Genomic DNA, 16,883 nt, shown 5'->3' on the forward strand with positions numbered 1-16,883 from the left:
TTAGCAAATAACTGCTCTCTAGGCCTTCCCCCTTTGAATCCTCTTGGTGGGGTCAGTGGGGTTCAGAAGGCTGTTTCCTCTTTGGAGCCAGGCAATTTTTCCAGCTGTTCTTCTGGGAAGGAGGGGGGTGAGGGAATGCCAGGACTCACCACCTCCTCCCCAACTCTGTTCCTCTAGGTGCCCCGTGATGCTGGTGGTAGCACACCAGGCACCCCATGAAGACGCAGTGGTCAGTAGGGAATCTGGGAGTGGATGAGGGAGGTGTGGAGTCCTATGGTGGTGGTCAGAGGGGTACCTTGCCAAGAGGCAAGCTCAGTTTGGGACAGGGAGAGCAACTTTGGTGCATAAGAGGTTGATTCCTGGTAAGAAGGACATGGCAGGGGGCTGATAGGAAAGGAACTGGGGTCTGGGTTCCTGGGTCCTTTGGCTGGGAGGGGCCACAGGGAGTGTGGCCTCATTTATTCAGCTTCCTGCTTACTCCAGGTGGAATGTAACTCAAAGCTGGACCCCACCCAGACTTCTTTCCTCAAGGTCAGTAACCCTCCTCCATGCCCAGCCTGACTCCTGTCCAGAGCCGTATATCCTGAATCCTAGATTCCGCTTCCAGGCCTAGGCCTCCAGGGTCCTGCCTGGGAGCAAGCGGAGTGGATGAAGTAAACACAAAAACAAAACAACCAAAACCAATAAAACAAGAAACCCCTAAGGGCCTACAGTGGGGATGCAGGGGAGAGAGACCTTTTTCTACCTCCCAGCCCGGCTCACTGTATTCATGTGTGTATCACTTTCTCTGGGCGGCGCTCTCCTGAACAGATGGCCGACTCTGGAGGTCAGCCCCAGCTGACTCAGGTGAGTACCCCTGCCATCCGTGGGGTGGGGTATTCATGGCACTGGACTAGATACCCTTGGCCATTCATTCCCAAGCTGCCAGGGCCTGGGACTCCCGCGCAGCTCCTCACCTCACCTCACTGTCTCCCTCTCCTCATCTTTTCTTCCACAGCCAGGCAAGCTGACCGAGGCCATCAAGTACTTCCTGCAAGGCATGGGCTACAGTGAGTATAGGGGTCAGAGGCTCTAGTGAGGACGAGGGATTGCTACATAGGAGGAAGGTTGGCCACTGAGGGGAGGAAGCATTTTAGGCTAACTCCTGGGCTTAACCACCATCTGCCAAATCAAGCTCATTGACCCCCCTGGCCTCATCTGTACCCAGTCACCCCGCTCTGAGTTGCAGAATCTCTTCCCCAGCTCCTCTCTGACGGCCTGCGTATCCTTCTCTCTCCGCAGTGGCCTCGTCCTGCATGACTCGCCTGTCCCGTTCTCGCACAGCTTCCCTGACCAGTGCGGCATCCATTGATGGCAGCCGGTCCCGCTCTCGCACCCTGTCCCAGAGCAGCGAGTCTGGGGCGCTCCCTTCAGGGCCCCCAGGGCACACCATGGAGGTCTCCTGTTGAACGGCCCTTGTTGCCCTGGTGCCGGACCCAGCCCTCACCTCCCCCAGCACTAACCTGGGAGGTGCATAGGGCACTGGGCCAGAATGAACAAGGGAAGATGGGCCGATCATGTGGGGAGATGACCTTGATCTTTGATTGCTTCCCTAACCTTGACCTCTAACCTGTGATTCCCCTCAGCTTCTGAGAGAGAGATCCTAATATCTCTTAGGGACCCAGACCGCTAAATGACCCCTCTCCCTCATTCTGGTTTAAGGTGGAGAGGGTGTGTGTCCCCCTCCCTAATCTAGTGGCTGTAGATGAGGGATAGGAGGTTGCTGTAGTTGTCCATGGTGCCTCCCCCAGACTCGCCCTGCTCATCCCGTTGCAAGGGTAGGGCTGGGTCTCCATTCACCAAAGCGGATATGGCTTCTCATTAACCCCTCAGATCTCTGAAGGATATGGGCCTAAATGAATGTGTCAGGGGAGGCTTGCTGGTGGGTTAGTGGTCCTCAGGATGTGAGAGAAACATCCAGAACATGAATGGAAGTTGGACTGGGAGGTGGTGGGCAATGAACAAGTTTGAGGAAAGGATTGGAGCTGGGGCAATAGGAAGGGGCCTGGGGCCATTGGCTGCACTAACTGGTAGCTGTCTAGACTGTGTGCGTCTAGAGTGGGACGGGTAGGACCCAACCTGGGGCAGGGCTGCTTGGGGCTTGGCATAGGGGTGGAAAGGGCTACTTTGGGGCTCTGACCACAGCGTGTTATGTGTGGAAGGTGCTCTCCTGTCTCCCACAACTTCTGCTGTAACAATAAACTGTAGAGGAATCTGAGCACCATTACTCTTTGTCCGACTATACCTGCATCTTGCCCCTTTCCCACCCTCTTCCTGACCAACTGTCACATTCTCTTCTTAAAGTGACATAAACCATGGGAGGGGGCCCGCAGAGCATAGACACTTCACAAAATGTGACTACATAATACCTATTCAATAGATTGGTGGTGTCCTTGATATTCATAGTATCTTTACATTTTGGGAGAGGAACTACTTAGACCTTAGAAGACTTCCTTATCAGTTATTGAGAAATGCCTTTGGATTTCAGAGATGTCACCAACATCATGATCTTAAGGAAGTACAGAAAGCTGACTGAAGTGCCCAAGGACATCTTGTGACCCGCCTTCCTGCAGGATCCTCCTGGGGGTCACCGAGATTCCATTTTAGGTGATCCCAGGGAGTTCGGGGGTCAGTATAATCAGCAGACCAGGCCTCATGCAGTCACTAGTGGGGGGTTGCTCATAGTTGATCCCAATAAAGACTCCTTCAGATGAGTCCCAGCAGCAAGGAGGGTTTCCTGTCAGGAATTCCTCCTCCCCCATGAGTCCCAGAATTCAGCTAGTTAATTAGACTGTGGTTCTCTGAGAAGCTTTCAAGTATGAACAATAACCATCAAGAGGACTTGATATTTTGTGGCCATTGCAGGCTGATTCTGGGGCTCCTGGGGCACAAAAGTAAAAACGAGAAAGCACTTTATAGTGTCATTTGCCAAAGGACTGTGGATGGAATACTAAAGATCTTTGCCAAATTACTTTATAGAAGCCCTACGATTATACACTTTTCTCAGTGAAACTGAGCTGACGACTAATGCAGCTTGATGTCAGGTGCTGACATGCTGACATGGAAGTGGGGCCTGGAACATGTTTGTAGTTCTTGAGCGTTTCATCACTCTCAGGGCTGAGTCTATTTTAAATGTAATAGGCGAGGACCAGAAAGGGTGAGGCTGTTGGGTGACCACATGCAGGGTAGGCAGCAGGTGCTTAAGTGCCACACTAAAGAAAAGAAGCTGTGTAATCGGAAACATTGGCCAACTAGCTCCTAGGTAAACAAAACATGAGGAAAAGGCAAAGAACTCTAACCAGAAGCAGCCTTGACTGGCAATAGCTGTGCCTTATGGAAGGGAAGGTGGGTCTTAGCACACCCACCTGCACAGATAACACTGTTAGCAGGGTAATCTTCAGAAGAGGGAGAGAACCTCATTTCTGTGCACATACGTGAGTGCGCATGAGTATGTGCCTCTCATGGAGGGTGTGTGTGAAATGGGTGGTGACCATGTGTGTCTCTCCTATAGATGTCCCTGCATAAGAAACCCATGAATTAGGTGGAAGGAGAGATGCTGTCTGCTGGGAGCAAAGGAGGGGTTTGCTGCCCTTGACTGATCTCTTCTTAGTCACTCCAGGAGAGCCCATGGGGACGCAGTGCCCCCCTGTGGTAGCCATGGTTCTTCCTAACTTTCCCCAGTTCCCAGTTCCCTTTCTAAGCCTCCCATGTTCTTTGTGATCCTACACAGAAGCTACATAGGGAGGGCCTGATTCCGTGGTCTGTGGCTCCTGCCCACCCTCAAGATCAGAGCTCGGGGGCTCAGAGGAGAGGTGGGGTGACTTCACAGAAGCTGAACCACAAACCCCACTTTTTGTCTCTGCTTCAGGTGTAGGCCTCCTGGTTCTCTCTTCTTTTCATTCTCAAGGAATGTGTTCCCCTGACTTAGGACAGAAGTCCAGGAGAGCTAAGAGAGGGTTCAATGGGAAGGAGAATAAAAATAAAGAATATAGTGACGCAAGCCTTGTGGTGTCTGCGTGAAAATTGTGGAACTCGTGAACAGATGTTCAAGGGTAATTCTCTGAAGGTACGCAAACAGTGAAACTGTAGCAGGAGGGATTAAGTTCTAGAGCACTCCTTGTGGGGACCCTGCAGGCTAGTTTTAGCCCCCTACCAAAGGCCACTGCTCTCAGTGCATGCCCCCCTCGAGTTCCCGGTAACTGTTCCTTCTCTTTAGCCCAGATAACAACATCATTGCTCTTACCCAGCCCCAGGGTGTTAGCTGCTCCATCCTAACCCTGCCCACACCTTCTGCTTTCTCCCTTTGTTAGTGAAACTTGCTCAATGATTCAATGTGTTCTCTGTCTTCTCCAGACACTCTAACATATAAGATGGGAGGTACAGGTAAGGTAAAGGTAAAGGTGGAGAAGGTAAAGATCAGAAGAGAATCTATATATCAAGCTTTTATTAGAGTCACAGAAACATGGGTTTAAAGCCCAGCTAGCTATTTGCTCAAGTTAAATTTTCCTGCGTGTGCTCCCCTGGACTTACAGTGGAGATGGTATCTACCTGGCTGGGTTGGGAAGGTGAGATAACGCATGTGGAAGCAAAGGGACAGTGCCCGGCACATAGTGGTGCTCAGTGTGGAAACTGCTGTATCATATTTCTTGTGCCAAGGTTGTGGTCTCGCGGAGCCGAAGAATGGAGACACAGACCAGAGAGGTCAAGTTCCGAAAAGGAGTTTATTAGAAGTAAAAATACATTTCAGGGCCGGCTGAGTGGCTCAGTTGGTTAAGAGCTCGCTCAAGAGTTTGAGCTCTGAGCAACAGCGGTTCGAGTCAGCCCGAGCTGAGCAGCCGTGAGCTGCCAACAGGTGGCGGGATGGCTCAGCTAAAAAAAAAAAAAAATACATTTCAAAGAAGCAGAAGTGGGCCCGAGCAGTAGAGAATGGCTCAAGGGCCATTATTAGAAAAGAAAGTACACTCCAAAGAGTTTTGAGCGGGCTGAGCAAAGAAAGCTCAAAAAGCGGGGGACCCAGGGCAAGGGCCAGGGCCAGTGAGTCATTATTAGGAGAAAAAGCACACTGCAAAGAGTTTGGAGCGGCCCCGAGCAGAAGCAAGGCTCAAAATGCTCAAACGGCGTTGACTGGCCAGGATTTGGCGTTTTATCCCTTCTTCCTCTAGAATGGGCTGTTCCTGGATGTGGGACCATCTGATTGATCTCATCTCTTTAGAAAAGGAGTTTATTAGAAAAAAAAGAGAAGTTTTGGGTGGAGAGGGGAGGTCTTTTGGGCAGTGCATTCTGTGGGACATGCAGGAATGCAGAGACCCAATGCCTGCCTTGTTTTTCCCTTGAGAGATGTGATCCCCATAAAATCTCTGGGAAGTGGAGGGACAGGAGGTCTCTTCTTCTGTATCTGCTTTCTGCTGGGCAGGGATGTAGAGCTGTCCCTCCCTATTGGGGGATTCATGGAACTCTCAACCTATCTGATCTCAGGTGAGAGGAAGGGGTCTTGAGATCTGCCTGGGAGACAGTGTTGTCTTTGGTTGAGACTGGCAATCTTGTTGGGTGTCATCTGTATCCCCAAGACCCCTAAATGAGGAAAAAATAGATTTTAATTAATAAATTTCTTTTTTTAAAGATTTTATTGGGGAATTAGGGGAGGGGAACAGCGCTGGGGAATTGGGAAAGGGGAACAGACAAGTTGCTGTCCTTTTGTTCTTCAGTCTAATTGTGGAGGACGTCACTTCACTGGCCCATGTTGATATTATCATTGCGCTCTTCCCGGGCGAGGCAGATTGGTTGCCACTCACAGCAGCTCTTGGCAGCTCACGCTGGCTGCCGGTTGTTCACGGTAGCTATGGCAGCCCACTGCAGCCCCACTGCAGCCTGCGCCGTCACCGGTGACTCATGGCAGCTCAGCTCCAGGTTGAGCTGTTGTTCACCGTCTTAGCTGTAGAGGGCGCAGCATCACTGGCCCTAATGTGGGATCTGAACCAGGGCCCTGCTGCTCAGAGCCGGCATCCCAGGCCGACTCAACCAAGGTGCCACTCATCCGGCCCATAAATTTCTTAAAGAGCAGAGCTCAAAGCTGTTGATGTAGGGTGGCTATTGATTTGGAAAGAACATTAGCCTTTAATGTTTACAATCAAGTATGCTGGCCTAGGTAAATTTTAAAACCTATTTAGTCTCTGGGATGGGACTATTTGAGAGTTAAGTCTGGAATGGCTTGGAGAATGCTGGCAAGTCACAGGCTTTAAGTAGTTATCTAATGCTAGGGTGAGTGAGAGATATTCTTCGATTCAGTCTAGGGGCAGTCTTTAATCTAGGATTCAGAAACTGATTAGAAGAGTAATCAGAGCCAGGGGCTAAGAAACTAGGGAGGAGACCTAAAAGTTTTCCAGTGGGGTGGAGGTGGGGGTTCAGGGGGCTACTCGCTTGGCTCGCATCAAAACTATTATTATTACAGCACAGGCCCTATTCTAAGTGTGCTTCGTGTGCATGCATTTAATACTGAAGGGAAGCAGGATAGGATGGTACTTCAGGAAAATTATTTCCTGCGTTGGACATTTTTATTTAGTTTTGCCATTAGTTTGACTTCTCACTGATCCCTGGTGTATAATCTGGGCTTGTGAGGAAGTGTGTATATCATCTTAATATGTAGGGAACGGAATGGGATGAAGAGAGACAGAAATGAAATTGAAAACAGAGGCCAACCTAAACCTGGGCTTGTGTTACCTGCACCGCTCAGCCAATAGACGGACACAGGAGTTGGGTGATAGAATAAGCATTTATTATCAGAGCACTCAGTGGTCTGAGAAGGAAGCAGGTTAACACTTTCAAAACCCGCCTTAACAGGTTTGGCTTGGGGTATTTAAAGGAAAATCTGGGTGTTCCCTTAAAGGCTACGTGATGATTCCAGGGGTCTGCACGGAGCCTTCCTTCTGGCCACGTGGCTCTCTGGTGGAGTTAGCAACAATGATGGGAGTAGCCTGGTAGACCACTGAGATTGTAATCAATAAGCCTAAGGGTATTAATCTTAAATTTCAGGGTAATTTTCTAAAACAGGGAACTGGGTGGGACAGGAGACATTCCGAGCCGCAGGGGGACGATCTATCAAGATATAGGTCAAGGAAATGTGAGGCCAGGGACATGGCGAGGTCTCTACTATGGGGTCCCAACCAGGCCTCGTTTCAATTTCCCTGTCTTTTATTCATTTTATTTCTATAAAATTAGTATGGTTGCACAGGTAGGGGACAATGACCATTCTTGGCTGCTTCCTGCTGAGAGTAGGTATTGTTCCTGGCTATGGCAATTTATAGTTGGAGGAGGTTGTTTATGGCATATTTGTTTCCTATTCACCCTACAGGAGCCTGGGGGAGAGGCATCTCAGGTGGGGCACAAGTAGAGAGGCAATAATGAGCAGCTCCAGCAGTTCTGTTTGAAGAGGAGCTTAAGGTCTTCAATTGGCTCACAGGAACAGGAGTGACAATCTTCCTTTTAGGGGAGTCCTTTGGAGACTTAAATGAAATAGGTTTGATTCAAGGGAAGTGGATCCAGCCACTGACTCCCTGAAGGCTGATAACCATTGGGGTGCTCAGAAGACCTGCACGGGGTCCTTTCCATTTAAGAACTAACGGGTCTGTTAGAGACCCTCCCCCTGTAGGCTTCTAATAGTACTTGGTCCCCTGGCTTTCCTGAGCTACATGCCAGTTCCCCATATTTCTTAAGGGACTGCTGAACCTCTCCCAAGTTAACTACATAGGACATAACAGAATTGAGGTGAGAATCCAAAGGAATGGGCAATTAGAGCCAGGGCTTAGAGGTCCCCTGACAAAACTTTTCCATAGTCCTTTCTAAGTCTGATTTGCCCATTTTACATTTCCTCTAAGGTAAAGGCCAATAGTAAGGAACAGGCTTGAATATGAGCCCAAATTTAGGGCCTTGATGTATCTACACAATCGATCAGGTTTCAGAGAAAACAAGTCCAGAGTGAGCAGTCAAGACAGAATAAATGGCTCCCATAAATTAACAGGACTACCTGCCACATCAAGGGTCACCCACAGTTCCTCCCTGTCATGAGAATAACTTCTTTCTCCTGGGGGGCCACTGACACTCTCAGACCTGTTTCAGTCACGGCCATTTGCAGGGAAGTAGTTGGTCCCTGCTCCTTTCAGAACAGGGAGCAATCCCTTCTCCAGCCCTTTTAGTTTACGTAGGGGTCACAGCTGTTTTGCAGGATTTAGACACTCCTTACTCCAGGGGCCTGGGCTTCGACATTCAAAGCAGGATCCTTTCCCCTCTACTGGCGCTGCTGGGATGGCCCTGAGGTGGCCCTAGTCTTGGCCTGTCTATTGACTGCAGCCAAAATTCTTCCCTGTCTTGGTTGTTAAAGATATTTAAACAAATTCCCTGGCCTTCTCTAGGATCTGAGCCTCTTTATCAAGGATGTAACAGTAAGTGAGAATTACTGTAATATCCCATCAGGATAGGGAAAACAAGCTTCCTTATACTGGCTTATATCTAACACCAAGGAGGACACGTGAGCTCTAACAGTCCTAAAATACATACGTTTACATAACTATTAGCAGAACTTAGTTCTTAGATTTAGTTTTCTTGAGTAACTAAAGACCTAATTGAGATAATACAAAACATAGACAATTATTTTAATGACACATATAATCTTTACTTTTCAGGCAGAAAACTTTCATAATATCAGTAGCATACCAACAGTCTAACAAGCTTTTCCTTATTTAGCAGAGAGAAAAAACTAATTTTGTACCACCTTATTTTTGATATTTAAATTTAGTTAATTCATTGCATTTAGCTTAACCATACATAAAATTCTCTCAAGAATTTCCTTTACAAACCTTCTACAATTTCCCCAGTCCCTTTTAATTTGTCTTCTTTCAACTCATTGAGAAATAACCATTCTTAGGACAAACTATATACTTTCTTTCAATTCCTTCTAAAATATATTTCCATACCTTATACCTTCCTTGAAAACAGACATCATTTCCTTTCATATTAATTAGAATCCATAACCTTCAGAACCTTAATTTTTACTGACAACTAAAAGCAAGCAATTAGCATTTCCACTGGCAAATCCAGGAACATATTTTGCAACCTTCAAAAGTGTAGGCTTTTGTAATAAAATACAAGATAGATTTATGAACAGGTCTTCATCTTTTAGCTTTCCTGGGACAAGAAGCCAGAAATAGATGAACTATATTATATATAAAACACAGACAAGCACATATATTAGAGATTATATATATATATATATATATATATATATATATATATATATATATACACACACACACACATACAAGAACTACTTAAGAGAGGTCCTAAGGTCTTAAAATTGCCCCTACAATTTCAAAGAGGCTGGAACAAGGGGTGGGGGTGTGGGGGTCTGGCTTGTGAGATTAGCTGCTTGTCTCTAAGAATGCCTTTTTTCTTCAGTTACCTCTGCCATCTAATTAATATTTTAGTATTTCATTATTTTGAAATACCTAAATATTCAATCATTTTTATCATTTAACACAGCTTAGTAAAACTAAAACCTTAAGTTACCAACAGGTGCTGAGAAACCATGTCCAAGCACACACTATATAATTATTACTAAATAGTTCCATCTAAAACCTTATTTCAGTTAAAAATTTATTAGTTTTTAACTCTGTGAGGTACCAAAGTTAATTATTACCCAAGCTATTTTCTTGACAAATTTTGTAACAGAGATAACATAAATTTATTTTTGTAAACCCAGGTAAAATAAAAGATACCATATTTAATGTTAATAATCTTAAAAGACATATCTCTTTATCCAAAAGTTAAGACAGCCTTAGTATCAAATATTTTCTTAGATCACATGATCCTGAAAAGTACTTGGGTTAGTTTTTTATTATTTAAATTTATATAAGCACGTAATCTTTTTTCTTTAAGGCAATCAAACATAATCTGGCAATACCATCGAGAGTCAAAAACACTGTATTATATATAAAACACAGACAAGCACAGATATCAGAGATCGTATACATATAAAAAAGATTATTAACAATTTCAGAGAGGTCCTAAGATCTTACAATTGCCCCTACAATTTCAAAGAGGCTGGAACAAGGGGTTCGGGGTTGTTGTTGTTGGTGGTGGGGGTCTGGCTTGTGAGATTAACTGCTTGTTTCTAAGAATGTTTTTTTCTTTGGTTACCTCAGCCTCAGGAATTCCTGGTTATAAGTGGATTAGGAGATGGGTGCATTTTTCTTTTCTCTGAGCTATCAGTTTAGTTTCCTTCTTTTCAGTGTCTACCATAAAGGCTTGTACAAAAGAAATTTCATCCTATTTCCCAGACCTCTAACAGAACAATTCCACTTGCAAAATAGTATAATAATTCAATGAACTGTTGAGCAACCAGCACCTTCCAGAATCTAATATATACATGGCCAAGCTGTACTGCAATAGAACATTAATTTCTTTTCGGTTAACAGTTTATAGCCATAGTTTTGCCAATGGCCTAATATTTTGCCCAACAGGCTCCCAGCTGGGATTGAAACCTTAGATCCCACTATTGAGGTGAAACAAATGCGGCAACATTTAACACAGACTTAAAACACAGACAGACCCAGGGCCGGCTGAGTGGCGCGATGGTTAAGAACTGGCTTGGGATGTCAGAGGGCCACGGTTCGGATCCCACATATGAGGGCCAGTGACACTGCCCTCCACAGCTAAGATGCTGAACAATAGCTCAACCTGGAGCTGGACTGCTGTGAGTCGCTGGTGAAGGTGTAGGCTGCAGCCCCTGTGGCAGTGGGTTGCCATGGGCTACCGTGTGTAGCCAGCAGCCAGTGTGAGTGGCCAGCAGCCGCAGTGAGTGGCTGTCCAGAAGCCGGCGACTGATCTGCCTCTCCCGGGAAGAGGGCAATGATGGTGCCAATTTGGGCCAGTGAAGCAACGTCCTCCACAACTAGACTGAAGAACAAAACGATGGCAACTTGTCTGTTCCCCTTCCCCCAATTCCCAAGCTCTGTTCCCATCCCCCCAACTTCCCAATAAAAAAATCTAAAAAAAAACCCAAACAAACAAATAAAAAAACACAGACAGACCCAGGTTATTCTCTGGATTGGACAGACAAAAACCAGAAAAAGCAGAGTTGGATCTCAACACCAGATAAACCAGATCTAGCAAGGTGCCAGATTTGGATGCAACTTTGTCCTACTCCATATACATGGTCCGTTGACCCTCAGACCATCAGCCAGTGGGCTAAAACCAGAAATCAGATGTGACCTTAAGACCACCAGATGTCCAAAGGCTGATACCAGATGTGGTGGCCTTTACAGTGCAGCAGGTGGGCCCCACTTCCCGGGGAACATTGTTGCCAACCACAAGTACACTTCCAGGACCAGAGCAAGCTTGCAACCAAAGCCCCTTACTAGTGGGGCATTATGCCTTGCTGATATTGCAACCTCACCAATTGCTGCCAAAGGGTCAGTATGACCCTCAGATGGTCCTCAAGGAGGAGCCCCAGATGGTGAGTGCAAAATCTTCTGGATGCGCACACCGCGGCCACCCACTTTCCAAACCAGTAATTAGAGGCATGAAACAGAGCAAATGCTTACTCTATCCCAACTGAACAGAAGGACGTCTGTGATGGGTGGACCCTGGCGCAACTCCTGCCACGAATCCGCCCAGTCCCAGGCAGCCCCTGAGACCCTCCACAAGCTGACTTACTGGAGAAACCCCGAGCCTGTCCGAGTGTAGTCACCAGAAACTGAAACCAGAGGCCAACTGAGTCCAGGCCTTGTGCTGCCTGAGCTGCTTAGCCAATAGACCGACACAGGAGTTGGTCATAAAATAAGCATTTATTATCAGAGCACTGGTGGTCTGAGAAGGAAGCAGGTTAACACATCCAAAAACTGCCTCACATTCTCCGACCGGCTTGGGGTATTTAAGGGAAAAATCTGGGTGTCCCTCTAAAAGCTACATGATGGTTCCAGGGGTCTGCATGGAGCCTTTCCTCTGGCCACGTGGCTGTCTGGTGGAGTCAGCAACCCAGGAACAATGAAGGAAGTAGCCTGGTAGACCACTGAGATTGTGATCAATAAACATAAAGGTATTAACCTTCAGTTTCAGGGTAATTTTCTAAAACAGGGAAATGGATGGGACACGGGACATTCCAAGCACAAGCCACAAGGGGGTGATCTATTAAGCTATAGGTCAAGGAAAAGTGAGGCCAGGGATGTGGCAAGGCCTCTACATGGGGGTCCTACCTGGGCCCTGCTTCAAAATGAGACAAGAATAAAACTCAGGAGACCTTGCCCATGTTAAGGCCACTTGGGCTTCTACATTGATAATATCCAAAGGGGCAAAGTGGTGAGGGTGCCTGACTCACAGGGCACACCTCACACCTTCTCTTCCCCTGTTTCTCCACCAAGTCTGAGCTATTCCTCCATCTCATGGGTAAGGGCCTGGGCAGCAGTCATCCTGCTCCTCAATTCCAGATAATCAGTTTCTGTATTTGCGCTGTTTTTAAGAGAAGCAACACATTGTAGGGATTATTCAACTGAAAGACAAATGGTCCAGTGGGGTGGGACCAGAGGCATAGTGACAGGTAGGGCAGGCAGGAGGAAAGCCACTTGGCAGAGCCAAGTAATCACCCTCAGCATTTATCTGGCGCCTTTCTTCCTCTCCAAACACACTGCTCTTTAATCCCTCAGCACAAGGCAGCTAGAAGGAGGCAGAGGCTCAAAGAGCAATCGTGCCCCGAGGCCACACCGGGCTCAGTGTGAAAAATAGGAACCAATAGGAACCAGATGGAGGTAGGCTCCTTGGAGCCTGATCTCCAGAGTCGCTTGGACATGTTGGGGGAGGCTGATAACAGGTACTGGGAGTGGGGTGGGTGAGGTTAGTGTAGGAAACAATCTAGGTCCCACGTTTATGTTTTTAAACCTCTTCTCTCTAAGTGCTGGGAACTCTAGCTCAGTATTTCAACACTTGTGAGTAAGGTTGGAATTCCAGCAATGTTCCCATGTCAGGGGGACATGGCTGCAACTGACAAAATGGCTAAGGGCCCTGATTCCAGAAGAAAAGACTTTGTGTAACACTCACCCTTCCCACTCGCCACTCCACCAGGCGGCTCTTAGGAAACCCGAAGAGATGAATGAAGCACAGCGTGGCTGAAGGGAAGGGTAAAACGACATTTTATTGCACAAGGTAGCAAAAATGGGACAAGAGTCAAATCTGGAATGATGGTCTTGATATCAGTTCTCCAAGGTATAGGCACTCAACCTAAAATTAACACCCTTTTCTCAGTCCTGGGTGAGCAATGGGATCTCATGTAGGAAAAGCTGGGGTCCAGTTCATGGGGACGAAGCCTAGTGAATTTCATTAGTCTCAGGAGGGAAATGTCTGAGGGCCAAAGCCATTTGGGAGCTCATTCCAGAGGAGTCCATCAGAAAAGTCAGGAATCGCTCAGGCCCACAATGCAATAAAGGCCATGAACGCAAAACCAGCGGCTACACAGCCCCACTTGGCCAGAGGGGCCTCAGAGCCAGCTAGCTCCCGGGGCAGAATTTCTAGGAAGGTGACGTACAGGAAGGTGCCAGCTGCCACGCCTTCTAACACAGCCTGGGCTAAGCCTTGCCCCCCTTCAGAGTCTCCTCCAGCCACAGCCAGTCCGAGGGCTACACCCAGGGGGGACATGAGAGCGAAAGACAGTATGGAGAACGCAGCCCATCGTGATCCAGTGCCTGTCTGCACCAGCCGCAGTCCTATCCCAAACACTACGAGCCCCTTGTGAGCCAGGACAGCAACACAGAGCTGCACGGTGGCCGCTACTGTCGTCTGCAGCCCCACGGCTAGCCCTTCAAACACCGAGTGAAAGGACAGCGACAGCAGGAGGACGAGCGCTCGGAAGGGACTGCGTGAGGGTGAGGGGAGAGGGCCATGGCTGTGGAGTCCAAGGACATGAGCCCCGCCGCACTCCTCCTCCTGCACTTTTGATCCTCCAGCAGCTCCAGGGCGGCACTGCAATGCCAGCGACTCCAAAAGGAAGACCAAGAAGAAGCCCAGGGAGATGATGAGCTCTCCATAGGGATAGTCCTTCTGGGGACAGAGAGAGCGGCTGTGAGACGGGAAAGGAAGGAAGAAGGACAGCGGATGGACGTGGGATGGCGGACTGAAGAGAACGGGCAATGTGGGACCAGAGCATAAAAAAAGGTTGGGGAATGAAACCCAGAGGACATGCAACAGATACCAGAGGACCCAGGGACACAGTGTCAGTAGCAGGACAGGAAAACGATGTGAACCATGTCAGAGGGTGCAAAGGAAAAACGAGAGACCGAAGCAGGAGCTGTCTGGGGTTCCATAAACCCAGAAGGATCGGGTCAGCTCCTCTGTTCCCCAGGGTCTAGCTGAGGAGCAGAGAGATTCCTCACATCCTCCCCTCGGAAGGGTCTGGGTATGACAGAGTCTCCGGTTTTCCTCACCCTCCAGGTAGGGGCTGGTGGGAGATACTTACATGATCTGAATTAGCATCACCAGAAAAATTTCCCTCACTTTCTGTCCTGTTCTAGGGAGAAAAAAGCAGAAATGACATGGGGCATGGAGCAGCTCAGCTTCCTGTCCTGTCTGTTCGGCTCCACTGCTTTCCTTTCCTTAAAGCCCAAGCTGAGCTGTTGTCATCATTCTACACAACACAGAAGCTGTCATCTTCCCTGTCATTCCACCCTTGTCCTTGGCTCCATCACTTTCCCCCTTCTTCCCTTGCTTCTGTTCATCATTCTGGCCTCCCAGGCCCATAACTCAGCTGCTTACCTGCACCATGAACTTCTGGATCTCGGATTCAATTCCCTCCAGGGCTTCAGCGGTCATGTGCATGAACCCTGCTCCCAGGAAAACACCAGCAGAAATGCAGCCCAGGAGGCTGAGGACCCGGTGGTGACGACCTAATGAAACGCAGGAGTTACAATCCGGTTGGCAATGAGGAGATGGACAAAGGTGACTAAAGAGCAACAGACAGCACCAAACATCCCAAGCTTGGGGATGGCGAGAATCAGAGCAAGGAGTCAGGATAGTGGGATAGGGGTAAAGTCAGGCTTAGGTTATGGGGCAAGGATGAGGAAGGACTATACCTGTGGCTCCCTCGATCTGGAACCATTTGAAGTAGATGGGAATAAGGCCACAGACTAGGGTGAGAGCCAGCAGAGCGAACAGGCAGCCAATTTTTGCTCCTAATAACGGCTCCATTCCTGGGGTACAGGATAAGCAGAGGCCTCAGAATGACAAATAGAGTTACAAGCTTTGGAGCAGGAGTGGTGCCTGAGGTGTTCAGAGTGGCAGTGTCCACTCCTGAGATTCTGGAGGCTGTTGTGATCCTCTCTCTGTTCTGTGCTGCCTCTGCTTATGCAGCCTTGCATAGCTGATTGGGGCCCTGCCCCAGCTTCCAGCCCTCCCCTACATGGAGGCCCCTCCCCTGCTCACACCAAAACCAGAAAGTCCAGACTCCCTGTCAGGCACAGCCCTGTGCTCTGTCTTCTTTGGTTCCGTGACTAATCCAAGGGCTGTGGACTGTCTTAGTTCAGGCCTGGGGCTGGCCTGATCCAGTCGATGGTAGCTACTTCCCAGTTGTTTTGTGTTGGGGACAACCTGGTCCTACTTCGCTCAGGACATTTGATCTAAGCCTTCCATACCCTCTCCACTCCAAGTCTTATAGATTGCTATGCTGATACCTGAACCGTACCCTTTCAGAGGGGATTTGGGGCCACCTGGGGGTAGAGGAGGTGGGGCTGAGAGGTGGTGCTGCCACCACGCTGAGAACTATTAATAATAGATGAGGGGACTCCCCTTTCCTGTAACCCCAGAAAAATAGCTCCAGGTATGGAAATGTCTAGTGGGGCGTTGAGATTTCCAGTCTTACAACATTGATATTGTTACAACTTCTGACTGTGCCTGTTTCCTGACATATTATACTGTGTTAGAACAACTGAGAGTTTTAATACAAAGAAAGTTGCTCTAGCTCTGAAACAGCAAGGCCTAAGGGGAAACTGAGAAATGAGCCAATTACATGGAAGGACTCTGTCTGGGCAAACGGGTGGAGATGAAGGCGCAGTCCTGATGGGGATCGCGTCTTGAGGGAAATGTATGAAGCAAACTCTGGGGGAGCTGATAAACCCTGAGAAAGACCAAAGGGAAGGAAGGAGGCAGGAAAAACTTGAGGCTAGGGAGCTGCTGGTCTCCTATTCAGGTGGCCTAACAGCCCTGAGGCCTGCTGAGCCAGTTCTCAGAGTGCTGGGGGCGGCTGTCCCCACTAGTGCAGGTTACTCCCTGGAAAGTTCTGGTCTCTGGTAGAAGCAGCATTCTTACAGGAGAGGGGGAGCTTGAGATCTGTGTGGGAAGATAGGCATTGAAAACCTGAGGAGTCACTTCATCACAGGACAGGCCATGACAACTGACCTCTATACCTTTTAAGAATCACAAGATCCGGGTCAGCTGAGTGGTGCATTGGTTAAGAGTTGGCTTGGGACGCCAGCTCTGAGCAGCAGAGCTCTGGTTTGGATGCCACATTAGGGCCAGTGACACTGCGCCCTTTACAGCTAAGATGGTGAACAATAGCTCGACCTGGAACTAGGCTGCCGTGAGTGGCCGGCAATAGCGTAGGCTGCAGTGAAGCTGCAGTGGGCTGCCATAAGCTACCGTAAATGGCTGGCAGCCCGCTTGAGTGGCCGGCAGCCAGCGTGAGCTGCCAAGAGCTGCCGTGAGTGGCTGTCCAATGGCCAGTGACCAATCTGCCTCACCCGGGAAGAGTGCAATGATAATACCAACATGGGCCAGTGAAGCAACGTCCTCCACAACTAGACTGAAGAACAAAA

General features: G+C 48.4%; 2 protein-coding genes across 4 annotated transcripts in view; one reads left to right on the forward strand and one right to left on the reverse strand.

The window, feature by feature from the left end:
• The window catches only part of LOC109389805 (protein NDRG2-like), a 31,595-nt gene extending 29,329 nt beyond the window's left edge, over nucleotides 1–2,266 (forward strand). The window contains exons 2-6 of the mRNA XM_019655685.1: nucleotides 178–229; nucleotides 484–531; nucleotides 811–846; nucleotides 998–1,049; nucleotides 1,282–2,266. Coding sequence (XP_019511230.1) covers nucleotides 178–229; nucleotides 484–531; nucleotides 811–846; nucleotides 998–1,049; nucleotides 1,282–1,448 — 355 coding nt within the window. The 3' untranslated portion in view covers nucleotides 1,449–2,266. The remainder of the gene's footprint in view (nucleotides 1–177; nucleotides 230–483; nucleotides 532–810; nucleotides 847–997; nucleotides 1,050–1,281) is intronic.
• Nucleotides 2,267–13,191: 10,925 nt separating this feature from the next.
• On the reverse strand, nucleotides 13,192–15,611 carry LOC109389798 (zinc transporter ZIP2-like). 3 transcript variants are annotated; one of them, XM_019655676.1, is made up of 4 exons: nucleotides 15,147–15,611; nucleotides 14,830–14,960; nucleotides 14,534–14,584; nucleotides 13,192–14,118 (listed from the first exon to the last, which is right to left on the reverse strand). In XM_019655676.1, exons 1-4 carry the CDS (start codon nucleotides 15,259–15,261, stop codon nucleotides 13,486–13,488), a joined length of 930 nt encoding a protein of 309 aa, XP_019511221.1. In that variant the 5' UTR covers nucleotides 15,262–15,611; the 3' UTR covers nucleotides 13,192–13,485. The 3 variants fall into 3 exon arrangements, with proteins under 3 accessions (XP_019511221.1, XP_019511223.1, XP_019511222.1); XM_019655678.1 differs by having other exon boundaries at nucleotides 14,090–14,118; nucleotides 14,534–14,579; XM_019655677.1 differs by lacking the exon at nucleotides 13,192–14,118 and having other exon boundaries at nucleotides 14,248–14,579.
• Between the last annotated feature and the right edge of the window lie 1,272 nt (nucleotides 15,612–16,883).

This window comes from Hipposideros armiger, unplaced genomic scaffold (genome assembly GCF_001890085.2).
Source record: "Hipposideros armiger isolate ML-2016 unplaced genomic scaffold, ASM189008v1 scaffold_243, whole genome shotgun sequence".
NCBI classification, from domain to species: domain Eukaryota; kingdom Metazoa; phylum Chordata; class Mammalia; order Chiroptera; family Hipposideridae; genus Hipposideros; species Hipposideros armiger.

Coding starts and splice junctions, on each gene's coding strand:
- LOC109389798 (XM_019655676.1), bottom strand. CDS start 15,261: ATGGAGCCGTTATTAGGAGCAAAAATTGGCTGCCTGTTCGCTCTGCTG. Junction 14,585..14,829: donor TCCAGAAGTTCATGGTGCAG/GTAAGCAGCTGA, acceptor TTTTCTCCCTAG/AACAGGACAGAAAGTGAGGG. Junction 14,119..14,533: donor GTGATGCTAATTCAGATCAT/GTAAGTATCTCC, acceptor CTCTGTCCCCAG/AAGGACTATCCCTATGGAGA.